Raw genomic sequence first — 18,462 nt, forward strand, 5'->3', positions numbered from 1 at the left:
GTGTAAATGTTCCTCTGTGTCGAGTTTCTTCGCTTCTGTTTTGCTATTCTGAACACTTCCTGGATGTACAAGTGACTCAAACTCGCTCATTTTGAGGCAGGAACCGGCGGACGTGCAACAACTTCAACTATGAGGTAAACACAAAACAAAACTTTCCATCCGGAGCTCCTTCACGGGACTCCACACTTGTAAACAATCGCTCGCGCCATTCGCGTGGCTCTCGGTCCCACCCAAACTCGTCAGTGCTACCAAGCCAACCAATCACAGAGCTTACGCTACGCGTCGTTGCGACGTGTAGTTACATTTTTTGAGAGGTGCACGTCAGTGACGGCGATGGCCACGGCGAAGGGCTATGCGTCAGCGTCGTAGCATACGCCGACGTTTGACGCAGAAGTATAAATCAGGCTTTAGAGTCACAAGTAACAGGAAGAAACCTCTACAAGATTTTCCTATGGAAAGAGGACAAGTCAGTCACCTTCACCCACCAATTTTTACATTCGAGAAGCTGACTCGTATCCTTCAAACACAACAGTCTTCTTGAACAGATTCACAAACATACTGGAAAAACCTTAGTAGGTCAACAATAACTTTCATTGATTGTGCTATGAGGCTTTGTAGATTTTAGATTTTAGATTTTGGCTCCATGACACTGCCATCCACTGGTCAATATCCTACATTAATGAAAGAAATCAGTTTCTAAAGATAGGCAAATTAAGTCCTGTCCATATTGCTCATGGCATCCCCAGGGCTCAGTTTGTGGCCCTTTCTCTTTTGTAATTAACAAGCTTTCCTTTGAAAATTAAATATATATTTGTTCCTATGGCTGGTCAGGACTTCCTTCTCCTTTACACTTGTGACTTAAATCTGACAAACCCAATGTGTGATGTTTCTTTACACTATAATCATAGACGTTTTATTAAAAAGGTGTGATTTCTATCTTGATTCTCAGTTTTAAGTTACACTTTGTTAACTACTTCACCAAACATATTTCCTCCACCCCCATAAACCTTGCACCACAATATTTAGATGATATGACTCAGCTCCACTTCCTGCTCCACAAATACATCAACAAAATTCAGACTGCCCTCCTTGGGTTCTTAAAAAAATCTTAATTTAAACTGAAGGATATTGAAACGTTTATAAGTTTTCACACTGTATTTACAGCATTTTAAAACAGGCAAGATTTACAAACACACAAACCAACCAGGATGATGAGCAAGAGCATTAAAATTGGTCTCAGCTTCCCTGGTTACTTTGAGTTAGAGGTTTGTACCAGTGCACCACTTCATCCTTTCCCCCTGAAACGAACGCAATAAAACATTAGCATATTGATACGAGTAAAGCAGCAGGTGTAGGATCTCATTATAATTCCATACGAGAAAGCTTTGAGAGGGAACGCTCGGTTCTGGGACCCTCTGTGAATATCATTTTTTGCTTCTTTTGGTTTGTTTATCACGCAGTAAGGACCTGCCTCAGCAGAGCAGTGTGACCAAGCTTGCAGCTACGTGATAAACAACGATTGACAAGTGTTTCTCACTTCCTCAGCGCCCTGCCAACATGATATTTCAGCAGCTGAGGTAATGTTCCCTCACCCTGAGATAACCTGGCTGATCTGTGAGCAGCTTCTGCGTGCAGGAGTCAGGAGAACGAGGAGAGGATGTATTTTGCATTAAGCTAGGGAGAGAGAGAGAGAGAGAGAGAGAGAGAGCGCTAAAAGCTTTTGGCTTCTCCTGAAAACTCATGAATTTCAGCACAATCTGCTGGAATTGGAGGAGCTTGGAGCCGAAGACGCTGTGATTTGCAATTCAGTGCCTGATTATGGCTTATCAGTCCAGTTACAGCCCGAATGGGACTTCAAAGACTATGGAAAGACTTCAAACTGGAGGATGTTCAGTAGTTACTAATGCAGATATGCAGAGAACAAACACATTTAAAAAGGGGCTTGTCTGTGGGCACCAAATCAGATTTACTAAATGATGCATGACAAGATGTCCATTTTAATAACCACAACCAGGGCTATAACTATTTCAGATACTGAAGAGACTTTTTTTTCAGCATTTAATACACCAATGCACCAGATGTTTTAAAATCTCACCTGATCTCTTCAGGAAATTGGGCGTTGGTGACCAAAAAGCTGGATATGTTCTGCTGGTGGAGTAGTTTAAGGAAGGAGTTGATCTCAGGATACATAATCGGTTCACCCACCAGAGACAGAGCACAGTGCTTCACGGTGAGGCCCTCTTCAAAACGCTCAGGACGAACACCTGGAACACCTGTTACATGATCAAATATACTGTTTGGTTAAAATTTAAAATGGTCACAACCTGAGAGCAGTTGTTAAAGCTAAGCTGGGCAATGTTTCGGTTACTCTGCCACTAGCCACAGAGATCAGTGTCAGACTGATATGCATTTCCCATGCAATTCTGTGATGAATTGTTGGGGGGGAAATGTAAAAAAAAAAAAAAAAAAACAGTTATTGCATTAGGATTATTTGTTTAATCAGAGACAAACATTTTTACTTGTCAAGCGCCAAATGAGTGTAATGTGGCAAAAATGTTACTTACCATTTTGACTAAAACTTTCTATTTTAATTCTAACAATGCTATACGCATGTGCTTTTGCATGATTCTTAGATAGAAATTATTTATAATTAAATTATAATTATTTAAAGTGTTGGACTCTCATGCTGTCATGGGTCAAGTTTCTTCAAAATATTACTTCCGGGATGGTAATAACTTTGAGAGGGTGCTCGCTGCAGAGCCATTTGAGGAGAGCTGAGCTCCAGCGAGGGGGAGCATGAGCTGTCGCTCCTCCTCCTGTAAGCTGTTTTAATGCGTACACCAACCCCACCCCTAACCCTACCCCCAGTGACATCACTCATAGAAGAAGTTTAAAAAAGGTGGAGCTCAAGCTCAAGCTCCCTCTCGCTGGAGCTCAGCTCGCCCAAATGGCTCTGCAGCGAGCACCACTTGATAACCTTTACAAATTAGTTTTTTTAAATCTGGCTCTTGGTTACGTGGCAAGGGCCAAAAATCCTTTTAGGAGCACTTCTACTAGAATAGTATGTGCATCACTGGCGCGAGAGCACTCCTATCACCTCATACCAGTACATACCCTTGGCTGAGAATTAGTCCTATGAGTGTAAGTGCAAGTTAAAACTGATCTTGTTCAGCCAAAGTTATTTGAACCCTTTTACATGTCATGTTTAAACACTTCAGGTGGTTAGTGGTGGCCATTTGGTGCAGTTTTACAACTTCTATGACAATCAAGAAAGTCCATTCCAGATAGCTTTTATATCGTAAACTCTCATGTGGTCGTGTTCAAATAATATGATGTGCTGTGAGAAAGCTAATTTTTTAAATGCTATTGAGTAACAATGTTTATCCTTTAGAGTAAATTGGTAAAATACCTAATAATTTGGTTAAACTGGTTTAATCAATCAATTTTAATTCTGGAACTAGAGAGCAAACATTTTTAAACCAAATAATGAGAAAAAAAAACAAATCTCATACCACAGCTATGACACTCACTACTTAGCCATATTGCCTAATGACTACAGTCCCGTTGACACCCTCTGCCAATGCATTGATTAAATTAACAGTTGGATGGATGTGCCAAAACTTTCTTCAGCTAAACCAAAAAAAAAAAAAAAAGTCATTGCATTTGGCAACAAAGAAGGGTCTCAAGGTGAATGCGTACTTTGGCTCTAGGGCTCAAACAAAAACAAAAAAGGTCAAGAACCTTGGTGTGATTGTAGAGTCAGATCTGAGTTTCAGTAGTCATGTCAAAGCAGTGTCAAAATCAGCATATCATCATCTCAAAAACAATGCAAGAAATAAATGCTTGGTTTCCAATAAAGACTTGTTCATGCTTTTATCAGCAGCAGGGTGGATTACTTTAATAAACTCCTCACTGGTCTTCTCAAAAAGACTCAAAAAGCTGCCAGGATTCTGACTAGAACCAGAAAATCAGAGCACATCATACTTGTACTCATGTCTTTACACTGGCTTCCAGTTACTTTCAGAATATATTTTTAAGTATTATTACTTGACTATAAATCACTAAATAGATTAGGACCTCAATACATTAAAGGTATGCTCACTAAATATAAACCTAACAGATAAGTCAGATCATTGGGATCAAGTAAATTAGAAATTCCAAAAGTTTAATCAAAGCTGGGTGAATTGACCTTCAGCTACTACTATGCCCTTCGCTGCTGGAATCAGCTTCCAGAAATTAAGTGCTCCAACATTAGGTACATTCAAATCAAGGCTGAAAACACATCTGTTCAACTGTGCCTTTACAGAATGAGCACTGTGCTACGTCCGACTACGCGCTACGTACGTTTTATTTTATTTTCCATTCATTCAAAACCTGTTAACAAATTTTAAGCTGTTTTTAATCGTTTTTTTATTTTCTTGTTTATGTAAAGCACTTTGAATTACTATTGTGTCTAAAAAATGTGCTATATAAGTAAGCTTGCCTTGCCTAAATTATTTTACTAAATTTTAATTAAAATAAAAGAAGAAACAAACAAACAATTTACAAAAAAAAAGAAACAATTTACAAAAAAAATAGGGTTGAACTTTATATATAGGTGTCTTTGTAACAGTGTAAATATTCATTTAACAAATTAATTACATGTACAGTGGAAATCAGAATTATTAAACCCCCTTTGAATTTTTCTTTTTTTTCCTTTTTTTTTAATATTTCCCAAATGTTTAACAGAAGAGATTTTCACAGTATGCCTCATAATATTTTTTCTTCTGGATAGTCTTATTTGTTTCATTTCGGCTAGATTAAAAGCAGTTTTTAAAAACCATTTTAAGGTCAAAACTATTAGCCCCTTTTAGGCTATTTTTTTAGATAGTCTACAGAACAAACCATCATTACGCAATAACTTGCTTAATTACCCTATCCTGCCTAGTTAACCTAACTAAGCATTTAAATGTCATTTTAAGCTGTATAGAAGTGTCTTGAAAAATGTCTAGTAAAATATTATTTGCTGTCATCATGGCAAAGATAAAATAAATTAGTAATTAGAAATGAGCTATTAAAACTATTATGTTTAGAAATGTGTTGAAAAAATCTTCTCTCCGTTAAACAGAAATTGGAGAAAAAATAAACGGGGCGAATAATTCTGATTTCAACTGTATATGGTTAGGGTTAGAATGTTGGTTAATTTTAAGGTTAGTTGCGTGTAATTATGCATTATTCATTGTAATTACTGTAAAAAAGTGTATGGAACATGGGTAACAACGATACCCTAAAATAAAGCCTTACCAAAAAAGTATTTAATTTATCAAAGAAATATCAAGAGTACAAGTTCTAGTAAGCACACTAAATTTTTCTCCCTCTTTCTCGCTCTCCAAGGAGTCTGGCTCAGTTTTTTAAGGTCTGTCTGTACCCTCGGCACAGCATGCTTTCTGGCCTTTCATCCGCTCTCTATGTTCACTTGTTGTGCGTTTGTTTACTCAGCCCTGGGTCATCATGGCTTACTTCTTGCTACACACAGCAGTGATGTAATAGCTAAATGTCAACTGCGCCACCAAGCCAGAGACGATGCTGAGACCAAGACGGTGTCACGGAGGTGGTGCAGCACTCACACACACATACACATCTGGCACCAACTCAGACACTGGAACATAACCTACTGGAGACTCCATCAGGAGCCTCGATTTCTCAGACCTGCAACAAAAGCCCAATTTGTGGACCAAAACGTTTAAATCGAAACCCTCCCTGTTCACTTCTCGAAACATGAAGGAACAAAAGCTACTATATGGGAAAGTTGATTTCTAAAAAAATAACTCAACTAGAGCATCGTTCTCTTTACAAAATACAAAAATAGCATTTGCCATCTGTACTATCAATGGGCGACATCTCAAATTTCGAACAGCAGAAGTCTTAAGGATGATAAAATCGAATCAAACCGACTTTGTTTGGGACTGTTCCACCCCACCTAATGACATTCCCAGCAGATATCATCAGAAAACTCCCTCTCGTAGCTGCAGATCTGTTTTGTAGCCATCTACTTTAGACATCGCTGATGAATTTTTCAGACTACTGCAGATGAAGGGAAAAAAACATCAAACAGTCTGCAAATCACCCTATATTCTGGAGCAGCGCAGTAAAACAAAACCAAGCGATGTTGCTTCAAATGCTAAGTTAAGGCATTAAGGGATTCAGAGCCCATCTTAATGTCCTTGAAAACCCATCTGGTGCCTCCTCAACCCTAAAAAGTCTGATCCAGATGTCCAGCAAAGTACTGAGATGGAGTTTGAACTCTGAATCTGGCACTGAAATCAGAGCTCATTAGGAGTTGACGTCAGCTGATTGTGGAGATGAGGAATGAGGGACAGGAATGTGTTGCGTCCCAACAGGCACATTTTAGAAAGAAAAGAAATTTGCTGGCATTAGACAGTTTTATGACACCGTATTGGTATGCCATTGCAAAAGCATAGGCCTAAAAATGGAGGGTATAACTTTCCGCTGTTATACTAAATTAATATATGAACACTATAGGTATGGCGAGGCAGTGGCGCAGTAGGTAGTGCTGTGGCCTCACAGCAAGAAGGTCGCTGGGTCGAACCTCGGCTCAGTTGGCGTTTCTGTGTGGAGTTTGCATGTTCTCCCTGCCTTCGCGTGGGTTTCCTCCGGGTGCTCCGGTTTCCCCCACAGTCTAAAGACAGGCGGTACAGGTGAATTGGGTAGGCTAAATTGTCCGCAGTGTATGAGTGTGTGTGAGACATGGGTTGTGGCTGGAAGGCCATCCGCTGTGTAAAAACTTGCTGGATAAGTTGGCGGTTCATTCTGCTGTGGTGACCCCGGATTAATAAAGGGACTAAGCCGACAAGAAAATGAATGAATGAATGAACAGTATAGGCACACATGATTTATTAAATTAAGTAAATTACTGATCTGTCATTTAGTTGATACTTTCATCAAAAGTGACCTAGAGTCAGTCTGCATTAGGGAATGTGCTCACAGTTAATGAGCTTGTAATCATAAATGCACAAGAGTTTTGGTATTAGTATAATTTTTACATTTGAATATACATTTAAATATTTTAAATCGGTTTGATTGAAATAATCTTGCTTGCTACTTCAATTTAAGATCTAGAAATTGTTAAGGACGCACATGATAACAGGATTCATTTAAAGTGTGAATTGCTGAATTATCAGATTTTATGATATCTTCATACAAGCAATCAAACAGCTTTTACAGTTAAAGAAAAAAAATATTAGCCCTTCTGTGAATTTGTTTTGTTTTTTTTTCTAAATATTTCCAAAGTGATGTTCAAAAGAGAACGTGTATTTTGTAGTTTATTTTGCTATAATATTTTTTCTTTGTAAGAAAGTTTTATTTCTTTCAGGTTAGCTGGAATAAAAGCATTTATATTTCTTTTAATTATTTTTAAGGTTAATATTTTTAGCCCCATTAAAAACAAACCATTGCTGTCCAGTGACTTGCCTACTCAAACTAACTTGCCTAGTAAAATGAATTAACCTAGTTAAGCCTTTAAATTGCACTTTAAGCTGAATACTAGTATCAAGTAAAAATAACGTACTGTTACTAAAGCGACAACAAAAGAATTTACAGTAGTTATTAGAAATTAAATATTTAAAAGTATTCTGAAAAGGGCGGCGGTCCCACAGTGGGTAGTGATGTCACCTCACAGCAAGAAGGTTGCTGGTTTGAGCCTTGGCTGGGTCAGGTAGCATTTCTGTGTGGGGTTTGTATGTAGTTTCCGTGTTGGCTTGGGTTTCCTCTGGGTGGTCCGGTTTCCCCCACAAGTCCAAAGACATGTGCTATAGGTAAATTTTGTAAGCTAAATTGCCTATACAGTATGTGCGTGAATGAGAGTGTATGGGTGTTTCTTAGTGATTCATTTGTATTTTATTTTAATTTTACTAATATATTTTTATAAAACCTAAATGTATATGTGTGCGACGAGTTTTCTTTGTGTGTTGTCTAAAGAAAGATAAAGTGAAAAGCTCTTTGTACTGCATGTTTCATAACATGTTCAATAAAAACACCTTTTAAAAAAATAATGAAACTATGTGTTTAGAGAGAGACAAATATTCTGCTCTGGCTTTATTTCAAACAGTTTCAGTTTCGTTTTTTTTTACAGAAAGTGAATGGCATACTTTTGAAACTGTAAGCTTGACCACTATTAAAACAATTACGCTATTACCATAGACACAATCCACAGACAGAAAATACCTACAAACAAGTATTAACGTCCATTTATTAACATTCAAACCACTGCTAATCCAAAGTGATGAAACATGAACCAAATGTTCTTCATGGCTTGTGAACAGTGTATGCATCTGTATGATCTGCATAACTACAGAATCTAAACTAAATAAAATCACAACAGTGGTTTTGCAAATTAAAGTCTCATTTGAGCCTTCCTTTCAATCTAATCTCAGCCCGTCAAACCGATAAAGTCCCCCCACAAAAAATGCTGCCGAAAGCTGATGGATCCAGCACTGATCTGATGCAGCAGACGCTGAAGAAAGTGACAGGGTGCAAATGAATAAATTAGACCCAGTCGAACTGCACTTAGAGCCTGTCCTGTAACTGCCTTCCACAAACCATAGTGACAGCTAAATATACCCCGGTGTCTGGTAGACAATCTCTGAAAGCGGAGGGGTGTTCGCAGACTAGAGACGTCAACACACTGTTATGTCACACCATGTCTGAACAGCTTCCAACTGGATTTGTTCCTCTGAGGAAAAGGGATTTAAATATATTTGGCTATATTTATACCACACGAGACAAACAAAGCAAAAAGTTATTCCTGTACAATTGCAGTGTGAAGGTGTATTAACAGCACGTGTGGTTGTTCTGCGGTGTTTTTTTGTTTTTGGCACAACAAGATTTCCACAGTGGACTCCTGTTTTATTTGAACGAGGCAGAAAAAACTTTCCTCATTCATTTGCATCAAACTACAATAGTTGTAAATAACAAACTATTTAATAGTTACCAGTTTATTAATTCATATCAAAATACAAAATAAATAAAAAAATGCAAAGCAATGATAATAATGAATGATTTAATAAATAAATGAATTGCAAAAATTATTTCAAACAACCATTAATTAGAGATAAAAAGCCGGTCATCCCTTCCCCTCACACACTACTTTAATTATCAATATTATTCATGTGGCCATTGCTTATTTATATTCTCTTTTTTTTCTTAGATTTTTTTTGTTTCTTTTGTAATGTTTTTATTGCTTTCTATTTCTTCTTTCTCTTGTATGTGTGTATATGTGATTGTTACTGATAGCAGTTCATGGCATTTTGCTAATCTATGCATTTTACTTAAAGAGCCCCTATTATCCACTAAATAAGGTCATATTTTTTGGTTTTGGGGTCTCTAACAACAGACTGATAAGCAAGCAAAGAACAAAAACACTTATATTGTCTTATAATAAGCAGTTATTTTTACCTAATTATCCCATTGACTCCTGTATGATTCGTTCAGGGATTCATTTGTTCCCAAACCCCTTGTTAGCAAGATGCTAATCTGCGCTGATCGGTCGATGTCCCAGTCTGTTGTGATTGGTAGACTGGGTTCAGCGTGAGACAGAAAGAATTGTCCACCACAGCATACCAACATTGTTGAAGTAGTCAGAGTGCAGTGTGCAAGTGTGAGCCCAATGTAGGAGTGCATTAAAGCAATGCAGTTTAACACCAGCATATTGCTTTATTCTTAACCATGACACACATCCAGTATTAATCCATACAGTGGCAAAAGCTGAACTATTTTGAACCTTGACCGCCCACGTGTGTAGGACGAGCTGATGGTGGCCATAGCAATGACAATCAGCAGTGGTACGCAAGCACACAAACACATTTAAATCCGTAAACAAAGAGGCACACTTGCCGTTTTCAACGTGGTTTTAGAGGCAATATGAGAATATAAAGAGTTAACCAGATACACTACAAGCGATTACATGTAACAAAACACAATTAAATACATAATTTGCAAGCTAGAGTAAACAAGGATGCAACCATTTTAATAGCACTTACTTACACTTGTGAAACGGAGGAATAAACTGTACTGTAAAGTTCCTGTCAAGCTCTGAAAAAGTCCTATACATTAATAGTCTTTTCTGATCCTTCCTTTAACAAATGGGCAATGAATCCCACGCTGTAAGCATGTAGATTGCCGAAGCATTCATCAAAAAAATGCTGGGGCTATAATGCTCAGATATTTTTGCAAAACTAAACTTCAACCAAGGCGACGCAGTGGCGCAGTGGGTAGCACGTTCGCCTCACAGCAAGAAGGTCGCTGGGTCGCTGTTTCGAGCCTCGGCTTAGTTGGCGTTTCTGTGTGGAGTTTGCATGTTCTCCCTGCGTTCGCGCAAGTTTCCTCCGGGTGCTCCAGTTTCCCCCACATTCCAAAGACATGCGGTACAGGTGAATTGGGTAGGCTAAATTGTCCATAGTGAATGAGTGTGTGTGGATGTTCCCAGAGATGGGTTGCGGCTGGAAGGGCATCTGCTGCGTAAAAACGTGCTGGATAAGTTGATGGTTCATTCCGCTGTGGCGACCCCGGATTAATAAAGGGACTAAGTCGACAAGAAAATGAATGAATGAATTAACTTCAACCACTGACTCCTCACAGCCTTATCTTTGGGTAGGGAAAGTAACACTAACTTCCCCTCACACTTCAGAGCACAGCGTCTATGCGACTTGCTTCAACCAGGATCTGCTACAGTGTTTGTCTTCCTTTTTTTCCTTGTACAGTGTTTTGTGTGCGGGGCCGGGCCGGGGGTTTTAATTTTATTGGTCTGTGTACGCACCAAATGGGAAGGGCTTGAGTTCCGTATCGATGTCACGCCAACACAGCTAAAGACTCTTTACCAAGGTGATTAATTTAAACCACTGTAAGTCGACTTTTTCATAGATGTATCAATAGTTTTAAACATGGTGCACTTTCAGATTTAAGCCTTAGCTGGACATTTCACTTCACTTAGAGCTGTGTTACACACTACATGGAAGATCATTTTCTAAAACCCATAATAGGGGCTCTTTAAGAAAATTGTACTTTCATACAACAGAATTAACGAGTTAAACTCTACTGTTATTTTGGGATTTCCGCCTGGATTTTGCCTACCCAAATTTAAAAGCTTACCAAATCCACATGCAGAGGTGTAAATGCAAAAGTTTGGTATCATTTTAAAGAAAACCCTTTGAATTTTCATAAAACACTATTAAAAGTGTTTAAAATAACTTTATATGTTGTCTGTGTTATAATAAACACCTAAAAAAGAGGTGATTTTTGTATTTTTTGTATAAACTCAAATTTGAAAGTGTACCTTTTAGGTTCCGTGTGGTCTAGGGTGCTGTAATTAATTTTGGTGCAAAATTAAGTTTCCTGCACATGTCTGTAATTATAGGAAAAAAGAAAAATGTCTCTACCATTATTTATGCAAAAGTTATTGTATTCCAACTGTTGAGAGGTGTTATACAAGCCACAGGGATCGATCATTGTTTTCATATTTCACGATTCTTTTGTTTGATTAAACATACTTCACTGTGTTTGGACAACGTCAGACATATAAAAGGATTACTTATGCCTATCACCTCACAAACAGAGGAGAAATGGCCCTGAAGCACACAGCATAAGGTAAGAGATGACAGCTGTCTGTGCTATCTTGGGCTGCTTAGTGTTCATAAATGTATTGTTTTCACTTCTGCACCATGGAAACACAGCGATTCATTCAGCAACTGTTTGATGTGTAAATATAATTCAGTAAAAAGAATGCTAGAACCGTATGAGCACCGGCAAGAGCTTTCATTTGAGCTTTAACTTGTACATGTTTCATATGAAAAATATGAAAATAAACCAATGTAAAATACCTAGCTCGGGTATCCAAAATACTGTGTATTTCCGTGTAAATAACTTTTGTACAGTAGAAAAAAAAACAAAAAGTGCTGCATACAGTATGTGCATAAAATATAGATTCTACACTTTCAAACGAAACCACTTAAGAGGGTCTGGTGCAATGCTAGCTCCTTAAATCTTAAAGTGAACGTCGATGATGTCACGGACGTCCGCGGAGTTTAACTGGTTAAACAAATCTCCTTGTGTGTGTGTGTGTGTGTGTGTGTGTGTGTGTGTGTGTGTGTGTGTGTGTGTGTACGTGTTTTTGTGACATATCAGAACACAAATCTGTATAATGACATGGGTATGACACATGTAATACAAAAAGGAGGTGAAATATGAGGACATTGGTGATGTCCTCGTTTCTCAAAACGCCTATAAATCCTACAGAATGAGTTTAATCAGAGAGTAAAGCTGCACACAGTCTCCTGTGAGGTTTGGTTTAGGGGTGGGGTGAGGGCAATACAATAAATGGTTTGGACAGTATAAAATAAATGGAAACCAATGTAATGTCTCCACTTTTCACAAAAACAAGCGTGTGTTTGTTTGTGTGTGTGTGTGTGTGTGTGTGTGTGTGTGTGTGTGTGTGTGTGTGTGTGTGTGTGTGTGTGTGTGTGTGTGTTAATGCGTAGAGAAGCATCCTGACTATTGGGTTCCTCCAATCATTGGTACGACTGATAAATGAGAGTTATTTTCTTATATTTGCTCGTTTAGAGGAAACATCTGCATGTATGCTCTGTTGCATGTAAATAGGATACGAATTTGCACCTCATTTTGTAGGGGGAGGGACACTTATGATACTAGAGAGAATTCGATTGGGCAACAGATACTAAGGCAAACTCAAGTTCAAAGTGATTTTTTGATGATAGTGATTGTGAAACAAACATTACTACTTTTTAAACACATATACACTTATTTATTTAACAACATACATTACATGCCTATTAGCACATAACAGCTACACATATAACGTTCTATATATTAATATACCTTTACATATGTTGTGAAGTTGAATATGTGCATTCACTGTTAACTCCTTTTTTTAAATGTATTATCTGTTCTTTGTCCTGTCTCTGTCATTCTGTTGCACTGTAGACACAAATTACTCCTATGTGTGAACATAAATGTTAATTTTGTTGATGGAAAAAATTTCATCATAATTGTCCTGATGAACAAGTTTCTACTAATGAAAACTAAATAAAATTTAAGTGATGATGACTACAACTACATAAAATAATATTGACATTTTCGTAGACTATTACAAGTGAGACGAGAATGTGATTAGGGAACGTTTTTTTGAAAAATATCCAATCAGAATTAATCTTGTTGTGTGATGTATTAGACACACACATTGAAAAGGAACTGATGTGATTACATCATGATAAGATTACAGTAGTTTTAGTCGACAAAATCTAAAATGATTCAGAACAATGAAATATGACTAAAACTAAAATGGAATTTTAGTCAAAAGTCTAAGACTAAATCAAAATTTGCTGTCAAAACTAACACTGATGAACATAACTGGCAATAAAGCTCTTTCTAATTTTGATTAAAAAAACACTCATTTTTGATTGTTGAACTGAGAAACAGCATGTTTTGAATGCTTAAATCTTCTAAATTGATCTTCTAAATGTGCATTAGCTCATTGACCTATTTCTGCAATGCGGAAGTGCGCTCATTCTTGCAATTGTTTCAGAACTTCCAATTCAGTTGCCTATGAGAGAAATGACTAGGAATAATAAAACAGAAAACAGTCATACTACAGGACTACATAAAAATCAGTTTGCAACATCAATGTTAAATGTATTTGGTTGTTTATTTTCAGTTTTTGCATTACCTGTTTGTTTTAAAATAAGTATATTTCTTTGAACCTGCAGATCATGACAGCAAGCTTATAAGAACCCACGCTGCAGCACTCCGGAAGCAGAGGCTTGAGCAGCCATCCCGACGTGGAGTTGTGCTCTCTTCAGTGTTCAAGCCGTATTTATTTTTCTTGAGTTCTCCCATGCTTTGTTATCATAATGTTGTATATTTTAAGAAATTCTTCTAGACTGATCCATTTATGTTTTCTCTTAATTGTGTTATGGGTGTGACTGTAACAGTCAAGCAGCATAGTGAGCTCTTTCTAATGTTTAAAAACCAATGGAAGACAAATATCCTGAGCCAAATTTCAATGGCTGTGCCCACATGTATGTGAAGAATAAGGTCAATAGGTAACCTTAAAACTAACATATTGAATACTAATTTTCAATAAAAGTTTATGTCACATTTTATTTTGATGGTATGTTTGTTGAATTTAACTTACACTAACCCCAACCTAACAGTCTCTTTATAATCTAATTTAAGTTGACATGTACTTATTACATGTCAAGTTTCTTAGTCAGTTAAATGTCTGTTGAAGGAGCAGTATCAACAGATATTGAGCAGACAGTCTACACAAATATACTCAATATACTCAATACTCAAATAGACCATCTAAATAAAGTGTTACCAAAGTTTAATTTTGACTTCAGGAGAGGTGATTTGAAGGTAATGGACAGTGACCCTTTTACCTCTGAACTGGCGAATCATGTTCCTGTGGTTCTCCATGGCCTCTTGAATAATCTTCTCAGCTGGGTCCATTTTCCAGCGCCACTCAGTGCCCACTGGGTTGGTGTGGTGTCTGTGAATGAGAATGAGAGAGGGCAGTTCCTGTCAGAACAACACCTGCACCCCACCGGACACACATTAGCATCCCGCAACCCTTTCAACAGCTTTCACATCACAGCAAAGGGCACAAATGCCAGTCAGTGTGGTTTTACTTCCGTCCCCTGCCATAAATAGCAACTGGAGATGAGAAAACGCTGGATGTGATGTCATACCACTCCATTCCTCTAAGGGTACAGACGAGGATGTGCACAAACTACATTTTCAAAATAGATTTGCCAATGTGTCTCCTAAACAACTAGGACACTAGTTTTCAGTTGTAAGATAAAATAGTAGTAAATAAATGTAAAAAGTTGTGAAGTCATTGCGTTTGGGAACAGAGATGAGGTTCTCAGGGTGAATGCGTACCTTGGCTCTAAAGGTCAAACGACAAAAAATAAGGTCAAGAATCTTGGTGTGACTCTGGAGTCAGATCTGAGTTTCAACAGTCATGTCAAAGCAGTCAGTAAATCAGCATACTATCATCTCAAAAATATTGCAAGAATCAGATGCTTTGTTTCCAGTGAAGACTTAGAGAAACTTGTTCATGCTTTTATCAGCAGCAGGGTGGATTACTGTAATGGACTCCTCACTGGCCTTCCCAAAAAGACAGTCAGACACTTGCAGCTCATCCAGAATGCTGCAGCCAGAATTCTGACCAGAAGCAGGAAATCAGAGCACATCACACCTGTCCTCAGGTCTCTACACTGGCTGCCAGTTACATTCAGAATAGATTTTAAAGTATTATTACTGGTCTATAAATCACTAAATGGCCAAGGACCTCAATACATTACAGATATGCTCACTGAATACAAACCTAACAGATCACTCAGATCTTTAGGATCATATAAACTAGAAGTTCCAAGAGTTCAGTCAAAGCAGGGTGAATCGGCTTTTAGCCACTATGCTCCTCACTGCTGGAATCAGCTTCCAGAAATGATCAGATGTGCTCCAACATTAGGCACATTCAAATCAACACTGAAAACACATCTGTTTAGCTGTGCCTTTACTGAATGAGCACTGTGCTGCGTCCGACAGATCGCACTATTATGTTTTTCGTTTTCTTTTTCATTCTTTTATAACCTATTTAAACTCATTTTAATTTGTTTTTATCTGTTTTTAATAATTTTTATTCTCTGCATTTTATGTTCCTAAACTTGTCTTTTGTATTCCTGTTTATGTAAAGCGCTTTGAATTGCCACTGTGTATGAAATGTGCTATATAAATAAACTTGCCTTGCCTTGCCTTAAAAAAGAAATTGTTTTAAATAGTTTTAATTAGAAACAGGTTTCAAAAAGCAAATGAAAACAGGAAATAAAATAAAAATAACTTGACTCATGGTGAACACTACTACTACTACTACTACTACTACTACTAATAATAATAATAATAATAATGATGTCAACGAAATAGCCCTGTGGTTAGTGTGCCAAAATATGGTGCAAAAGTGCTTCAGGTGTCCCAAGTTCAAGTCCCAGCCTAGCCCCTACTTCATCTCCTGTCAACCTACTGACCTGTCAAACAAAGGCAAAAAAAAAGACAAAAAATAAATAAATAAATAAAATCTAAATATATATATATAATTAATATATAAATAATATATATTTTTTTAAACAAATAATAATAAGAATACTGATAATGATCTTAAATCCAAGTAATTTAAAGTAAATGAGTAAACAAATGTAAACAATTTCATGTTAACCTTACTAATCTGACTTATTCCTACCTTATGTTTGTGCTTCAGAAAACATATAATTTTACCGTAAAAACATTATTAAAATGTTTACAATAGTATAAAATAATAGATAAAGTAATATGTAAACATTCTAACTAATCAGGTCTGTATTACACATTTATTTCCAAAGCATGAGATTAAAACGTCTGGCAATAAAAAAAAAACCTATATTTATCTTTTAAAAACCTAAAACCAACATGAGCATGTTTGAGGAGCCAAAGCATGTCTGACTAAAATTATTTAGAAATTATTTTTGAAATGATTATTTTACTCTAACATTTTAAAAACATTTTCAAAAAAATATGATTGAAATAATAATAAAAATGGTGGTAAACTCAATCCCTGGAGGGCCACAGCTCTGCACAGTTTTGCTCCAACCTTAATAAAACACAGCTGATCCAAATGATCAAGGTGTCCAAAGAAGTCTTAATTAGTTGCATAAGTTGTGTTTGATTAGGGTTGAAGCAAAACTGTGCAGAGCTGCGGCCCTCTAGCAATTGAGTTTGAGGCCTACGATATAGACAGTGATAATGACAATAAAATAGCAAGTCCTGATAAAGCTAAATTAAAAACAACCATTTTTCAAGTTGAGTGAATGAAAAGCTAGTGTTTGAAATTAGTTTAAGAGCTTTTCCTATAATGCCTTTGCTCAGATTCCAGTGATGCTGCCTAAAATAACAAACCCATCCACATGAAGAGGCCTCTTCAGACTCATCATTTCCAGTGCCACTTTAACCAAATTACTCCTCTTATGCAAAGTTCAATATTTCCTTCACTCCCTGAGAGGATGACTGAATGCCTTATGAATTTCGAAACATCCTTATCACATTTATTTACATTATGTCGTTAACTCTGCAGCATTTAAGGATTCGCACAGCTTGTGGCAACGATGAAAAATGTAATTATCAAAACTTTGAGTCCCAGCGGCACAACACAAAAAAAAACAACCCACAACACCAACAAGTAGATCCTATACGCCGCTCATATAAATAGAGTTCACTAACAGTCTTAAGATGCCGATTTTTCTGCATTATGTTCCAAAATCACACCTCAAAATCAGCTGATTCAATGAGAATTTTGGATTGAAAATGACAGAATTTCTCAACAGCAGGAACAAAGTCTCTGAGACGTGCTCAATCTGCTGTGCTAATCTGACAGTGCTGCGCAAACTACACACAGAAGTTGGATTGTGTGCATTGAAAGCTCTCCCACTCTGTCTGTCCTGTCCAAATGCTTTAGTATATAACAGTGGTTTATGGACTGATGTGCATGTCACACTTTCAGTGGTGTTCTTAAAAAAAAACTCCATATATTTCGGAAATAGGCGCATTTTACAACTCGTTAACCAGTTGAGTTTTACCATTTATATATAAATATATATATATATATATATATATATATATATATATATATATATATATAAAAATATATATATATAAATATATATATATATATATATATATATATATATATATATATATATATATATATATATATATATATATATATATATATATATATATATATATATATATACATACATACATACACTGGCAATCAAAATTAGAGAACAATTCATAAATAATTGAAAAATTCTGAAATAATGTCATCTTCACTGCTCAACAGTTGAAGGATTTTTTTGTCCCGTCTATACCATGCAACCAGAACACCTTTTCCCCAAAATAACAAAGGCATTTCAACAAAAAACATTATTTTGCAGAAAACACACTGATCAAAATTAGAGAACAACAATGACTGTAGCATGGAAAAAAATTACAGCAAAACTTTCTGAAGGTTACAACAGTCAGCAATTAGTAGGAAGTGTACAGGCCTCTGCTCTGAATGACTTCAGCACATCTGTGGCCACAAGACAGCACAAGTCTCTCACACTGCTCTGATGTGATTTTGGCCCACTCTTCTTCCAGTCTTCTCAACATTTCAGTGACTGTAATGGGTTTCTTGGCCATAACTTTGTCGCCAAAGATTTTCCAGAGGTTCTCTATTGGGTTGAGGTCTGGACTCTGGGCAGACCATGTCATTATTTCAATGTTTTCAGTTTCAAGGAACTGCTTTACCCGTTTTGCTGTGTGACATGGCACATTTTCCTGCATGAACACTGCGGGCTGATTAGGTAATGAACACAG

At 36.9% G+C, this 18,462-nt stretch overlaps 1 protein-coding gene across 2 annotated transcripts in view; it reads right to left on the reverse strand.

Annotated features, from left to right (window-relative positions):
* tyw1 (tRNA-yW synthesizing protein 1 homolog (S. cerevisiae)) overlaps positions 1-18,462 on the reverse strand; it is a 129,615-nt gene that overhangs the window by 56,753 nt on the left and 54,400 nt on the right. For both annotated transcript variants that reach the window (XM_087283138.1, NM_001077156.2), the window contains 2 exon segments: positions 14,451-14,560; positions 2,096-2,273 (listed from right to left, as the gene is read on the reverse strand). In XM_087283138.1, the coding sequence (XP_087139264.1) occupies positions 2,096-2,273; positions 14,451-14,560 (288 nt within the window).

The sequence above is a fragment of the Danio rerio genome, chromosome 15 (assembly GCF_052040795.2).
Source record: "Danio rerio strain M-AB ecotype USA chromosome 15, GRCz13ab, whole genome shotgun sequence".
Lineage (NCBI taxonomy): Eukaryota > Metazoa > Chordata > Actinopteri > Cypriniformes > Danionidae > Danio > Danio rerio.